The sequence below is a fragment of the Cibotium barometz genome, chromosome 28 (assembly GCF_041138505.1).
Source record: "Cibotium barometz isolate CiBa-2024 chromosome 28, ASM4113850v1, whole genome shotgun sequence".
In the NCBI taxonomy this organism is placed as follows: domain Eukaryota; kingdom Viridiplantae; phylum Streptophyta; class Polypodiopsida; order Cyatheales; family Cibotiaceae; genus Cibotium; species Cibotium barometz.
The window spans coordinates 55,093,898-55,099,760 of NC_141073.1; the positions used below are offsets into that span (position 1 = coordinate 55,093,898).

Here is a 5,863-nt window from a genome sequence, read left to right on the forward strand (position 1 = left end):
AAAGGACGACAGTCAAGTCTAACCAGTTTTGTTTTTTTTAATACATAGATTAATAGAGTTTATAACTAAAACCTTGAAGATTCAAAAACTACAACGGGTTTTTCTCAATTTGAAATTACACTAAAGGAGGGTTTTTTTCTTGACACTGGTCCCTAGGGTGACAGTCAAGTCTAACCAGTTTTGTTTTTTTTAATACATAGATTAATAGAGTTTATAACTAAAACCTTGAAGATTCAAAAAAACTACAACGGGTTTTTCTCAATTTGAAATTACACTAAAGGAGGGTTTTTTTTCTTGACACTGGTCCCTAGGGTGAAAGCAATATTATTTTGTGTCATAGAGTGCATATATATTGTACAAGCACAGAGAGACGGAGAGACTTCATGAACTTCCTCCGGATTTGGTGATGTGGTTGAGAAGAGAAGGTTGTGTGTGTGTGGGGTGGTGGGAACGAGAGGGTATTCAATGGTAGGCAGAGCTGAGGGCGGAGGCGCAGACTCTGCTGCGGAGGATGTTGCGGAGGTCGTCGGAGGCGATGCAGCGGGGCGTTTTGTACTGGGTGATGGCGACTCCCCGTTTCAGGTATCTATCCAGCAGGAAGCGGAAAGTGCCCGGCTCCACCACGCACAGCTCTAGCTGCCCGATAGTGCGCACCTTCCTGGACCCCATATAGCCCGGGTCCAGAAAGGCCATGTCCATGCTGGTCGCACATCTCTCCAGGACGCCCTCCTCCAATAGCTTCACGCCACGTTTCTCATTCTCATCACCGCCTCTGCTACTACTGTTGATCTCCCAGAAGATCACATAGTGTCCCGGTGTCGTAGACAGATCTGCATAGCTCGTGAAGTCAATCAGCTCTGCCCTCGAATCGTGCTGCTGTAGCTCCTCCACGCCCTTGTTTACTGCTATCTGTAGGTCCTTCTCTGTGTTCTTGTCTATGTGCACTGTGAGCAGCACATTCTTCCTGCAAACGTAGGCTAGCTGAGGGGAAGCGTTGAAAAAGCTCGTCACTCTCACAATGTCGCCCAGCCTGTAGCGATAGAGACCTGCATAGAAGTCCGCCCGATGGCTGAGTTAAGACTGATCTGGGCTGGCAAACAACCGTGCATGCGAGCTAATGAAAAGCTGAACATTTCAATCTAGATTAATAAATTTCTTTCTTACAACTACACTAGATTAAGCTAATTACCTCCATAAGTCGTCAGCACAACCTCGTATTCATGGCCGACCTCCACCTCCGTGAGGCCCACTGGGCTGGGTTCTTCTCCCACAGCTGGCACACTTATCTCCTCCATCGCTGCGTCCTTGGAAGGCATCGGGACGAACTCAAAGTAAGCAAAGGTCGGCACTACTGTGAAGGTAGCATCTCTGGGCTGGGCTTTCGGGCTGGCATTCACCCCAATCCAAGACTCGGTAGCACCATAGTCACTGCACACAAGAGGCAGGCTGCCGGCGTAGTGGTGCAACCGCGTCAGGTAGGGCTCCATGGAGCCGGTCATGATAGAGTAGATGTATTTGCAGCTGGGCCAAATCTGCGGGATCACACCGGACCAGTCATCGAGGGCAGAGCACTTCGAGACGAGCATGTCGGCGAGCTCAGGGTCAGGCCTCAAGAGCTTGGCCATGGCGTATCTTACACTGGGGTCTGTAATCAGGCTACTCAGCTGGCCGTACCGGATGTCGTTGCAGAGGTTCTGCCACTGCAGCTCGAAGGTGCGGAAGGCCTCCACTATGGTGTAGGCGAAGGTGGAGGTGATGAACTCCAGTTCTTCCCAGCACAGCAGCGCCGAGAGCAGATGGCAGTACATAGCTTGTCGATTGTCCGAGGCTCTGACCACCTCGTCCGGGCTGCATGCCCTGACCTCTGCAGATTTCTGCTCCAGTTTGAACTCTTCACTTCTGAAGAGGAGTGTGGTGGCCGTCCCTGAGGGCAAGCCCCCGCTGGTGGTGGATACTTTTCCAATGAAAATCAGGTCCAGGAACCTTCTCCCAGACCCTAATGGGAACGCGCTGTTGCAAGAATTACAAGAAAGAAAGTCAGGTTGAGTCCACTGCGCCACACAGCGTGCCACTTTTTTAAGTCTAATTTGCATGAATGAACGAGGGGCGCATCCTTATGTTACCGTGCTCTGTATGCAGAGGAGATCTTGGCGTGCTGGACAGAAGCATCCAGAATTTCCTTGTAGAGAACAAGGTACTTCTGTTGTCCATCCGAGGTAGTCCCAGAACTGCAAAATTAAGAAGGCAATGAGTAACGTCTATGCTTTAGTGTAGTTTAGCTTCTACGTGCACATATTATAAGAAGCTACACACATTCTCAGTACTGTGCCCCCAGCTGTAGTATCCAAACAACATCTCAAATGGGTTGCAGGTTGGTGGTAAGCTACATGTACCTCATAGCAAGGGTTTGGATGGGCTCTCCAGTGAGGATGGGGGATCGGTCGCCCTCCACAATCCGGTCGAAGTATGGCTTCAGGTCAGCGTGTGTGACGAGAGGCACACATCGCTTGAAGGACTGGGCATCGGTTCGGCCGTCCAAGCCAAAGCTCCGCAGGTACTCTGTGTCCGCGTTCCGTTGCAAAATTTCTCTCAAGACATCGGTCTGGATTTCGGCGGCTTTGCGGGTCGCCTCTTCGAAATCAGCGATGGTGGACTCAATCATTAAAGAGGAGAGGCCTGACATGTTGGCTGTTGCTGCTGGGATGGAGAAGGGGTAGGGATGGTGAGGAGCAGAGATCAGGAGAGCACGGGATATAAGAGACGAATCTTGGTCGCTAGGGCAGGGAGGGTTTCCGATTTATATGGGGAAGGTTCGTCAAAGTCTCGCAGACCGGGCAAAAGGATGGGACGGGGCTGCCGCCGCCGGCGCGCGTGGTTCTAAATGTTACCAACTTGACTCTTCTTCTACTGCTAGAAATTGTCCTACCTCTTTTTTTAACCTTTTTTTTTAAGGCCAGAAAGAAATGCTTTGATTAGTTAAATAGGCTGGACTCTCGAGTCTCAAGCAATGGCGGCCAATGCTCAGTGACTCAAAAAATACTTCAAAAGTATTTTTCTTCGTTATTCCAATTATATATACGTTATCGCTGGAATTTCCTCCCAAAAAAAAACAAAGCCTCATATTATCTTTTTCTTTTTTTATTAAAGAGGACTCTAAGATTATATTATCCTGTTCCGTCGGAAAAGGCTATTCTCACCAAATGTTCTCGGTGGTTACTTTCCATTCTTCTTTTTTTTTTTGGACCAAAGCATAAACAAAGCTTTTTGTCAAGAAGCTTAACTTTAAACACCATACATAATACCGGGCTCAATTAAGATTATCTAAACACTAGCTTGCATTTCCACCAAGTCCAGAATATAGTGGATCAGTTCAGTATCTCTAAGGCTAACAATCACCATCTCCCTTGATTTCTCTTCAATCAACTTCTTAGCTTCAATAGCCTCATTAGAGAGATTGTTTACGTGAGTTTCCATGTTCCCCATTTCACTGGCCTCAAGTTCAGCAATTTCTGCCACCATCAGCTTGGCTCTTGTGTCTTTGAGTGCTGCTCTCGTTTGCACATTCAAAAGCATCCTCTCAGTCCATGTAATGGATCAGCCTACTTGCCTTGAAAAAATGCACATACTCCTATTTATCCAAATAATCCATAAGAATGCATCTCTAATGGTGTTCCACAGCCCCATGGAGTAGCCTTTATCCTCTCCTAGAAGGAACTCTTTCCAGTGTAAATTTATAGGATGGAGGTGCTATGAGGGCAATGAGAAAGTCCCAAACTCCTTTATTACTTGGGCATGATATGAAAAGGTGGGGGATAGATTCCACCTCAGACTTGCACTTGGGACATAAACAATCTCCCATGCCAATTTTCATAGCCCTCTCAATGGTCCAAAGGGCCTTGTGAAGCACCAACCATAGGAGACATGACATTTTGGGGGAGATCACCCCATACCAAACATGTTTGAACCTGTATCTCCATTTCTTCTATCCCATGTTAGGCTCCACCTTGAGTTAAGCTTTGTGTGTTTTTAGTTTTGCATGTGGCACTCTGCATTTGATTATGAGTTAGGGACTCTTTTGAAAACTATTGTTCGTTCTGTTTATAATATTCATGAAGATTGATATGATTTATACCTCACAAGGTATCATATTTGGGATTTATATTTGGTTATGTTTTCTTGTTTCTTTTCATTTTTGTTTTGCATATGCACTCTGACTGTTATGCTCGACTAACAATATACCTACTCCGATAATATGTGCATTTTATGCTATTTTGATGGTGATTCATCTTGCTGTATTGCTGAGAGGATCCCTTCGTCCTTCTGGCTTTACCTAGGGACAAAGAATTGATGGTTATTATGAGATTATAAATTCATTGAAACTCTGCCGAAGGTTGGGAATGGGAACCTAATTATAATACACACATATTGTATGGGCATATACGGATATGTTGTTTTGAGAAAAAAAAACCCATACATGGCATATGGGATCATTGATGATACAGGACTATGTCTAATTAGACGCCATGGCTGTGTTGCATAAAACAATCTCCTTTACCTTTTGTCATACATAACTATGGACTTTTTATGGCTGATCATCTGGACTATTGTGTAAAGATTACCTCTCCACCCTACTGGATATACTTATGGCCAAATGATTTGTGGCTATTATGAGATTAAAGTTCACTGGCCCCTTGCCGAGATGGGAGGAACCGAGAACCTAACTATAACGCATACATGATGTCTTGCAATATTTTCTATGAATGTCCTACAGCAAGAGTACTCTCTTAATGGGATTGTGATGTTAATTTTATTCGGCTTTTCAGGGTTGATTGCCTATAAGGGTGATGATATAGCTATTACTCTAGGAAGACAAAATTAATGCTTTGAGGTGTCATAAATAACACTGCCTCTGATAAGCTTGCATGACTCATTTTTTTAGTAGGATACTAATATGACAATCAAAAGTCTAAATCACGGGTTTATGAGTTAACTCTAGGAACATGTGTTAAGATATACTAAATTCTGAAATAAATACATGTTAGGTTCTACCTACATGATAGGAGATAGATTGAAAATCCACTTGGCTATTGGGATTACTATAAGGCCAACTGTCTTGATTATATCTGGAAGCCAACAGTCTTCCATACTTATAGATTAAGGTAGGGATTGATTCCTTTACTTATGGATGATACTAAGGTGACAAACCTATCACATATCAAGGGTCCGAGATCCCTTTAAATCATAAGATATTTTGGATGACATCTATAACACGTGGTAGATCCTATCACAATTGCAAGACACACACGAGCTAGCTCTTTGTTTGTCTATTTGGATGGATGCAAGTAACAAGATCTATTCTCTCAAAATATATTTGGGTTTATGCTCTACACCAAAAGTTTCCAAATAATGGAGTCACTGGCTCCACTTACTTGTAGCATAATTATTGTAAACAAATCTGTTGTTATATAATCATGTTTAATGTTTTCACTGGTCAACTTGGATAAGGTTGCTGATGTAGAAGACTGAACACACACACACACACACATAGATTGGTGCATAGAGATGCAAACACTTTTGTTCTACAACAATTTAAAATTCCAAGATTTATACATTGTCAAAGGATTGACAATGGCAACCAAACAAAGAGCAATACAAGATCAAAACAATAGAGCCCCCTTCAATGGAATTAGGTAGCCTTTATAAATGTAGGCTTTTACAAAAGAGATAGAGTTATAGTGTTGTATGTATTGAAGTACTATTCATGGTCATGCATGCTTCTCTTCCTTCATTATAGGAGATGACTGGATGAAGATGATTCCACCCAATTTCCAAGAATGAAGACATCTTTGAGCTTGCTTGTACT

At 43.8% G+C, this 5,863-nt stretch overlaps 1 protein-coding gene across 1 annotated transcript; it reads right to left on the bottom strand.

Moving 5' to 3' along the window:
* Nucleotides 1–209: 209 nt before the first annotated feature.
* Nucleotides 210–3,213, bottom strand: LOC147622960 (jasmonoyl--L-amino acid synthetase JAR4-like). Its single transcript, XM_086822571.1, has 4 exons — nucleotides 2,394–3,213; nucleotides 2,124–2,228; nucleotides 1,190–2,010; nucleotides 210–1,046 (listed from the first exon to the last, which is right to left on the bottom strand). The coding sequence occupies exons 1-4, from the start codon at nucleotides 2,681–2,683 to the stop codon at nucleotides 463–465; spliced, it is 1,800 nt and encodes a 599-aa protein (XP_086678697.1). The 5' UTR covers nucleotides 2,684–3,213; the 3' UTR covers nucleotides 210–462.
* Between the last annotated feature and the right edge of the window lie 2,650 nt (nucleotides 3,214–5,863).

Bases quoted from the DNA above. Each gene is read 5' to 3' on its own strand.
- LOC147622960 (XM_086822571.1), bottom strand. From the start codon at position 2,683: ATGTCAGGCCTCTCCTCTTTAATGATTGAGTCCACCATCGCTGATTTC. The intron at 2,229-2,393 runs GTACATGTAGCT...TTAATTTTGCAG, and splicing joins ATCCAAACCCTTGCTATGAG to TTCTGGGACTACCTCGGATG. The intron at 2,011-2,123 runs GTAACATAAGGA...TTCTTGCAACAG, and splicing joins TCCTCTGCATACAGAGCACG to CGCGTTCCCATTAGGGTCTG.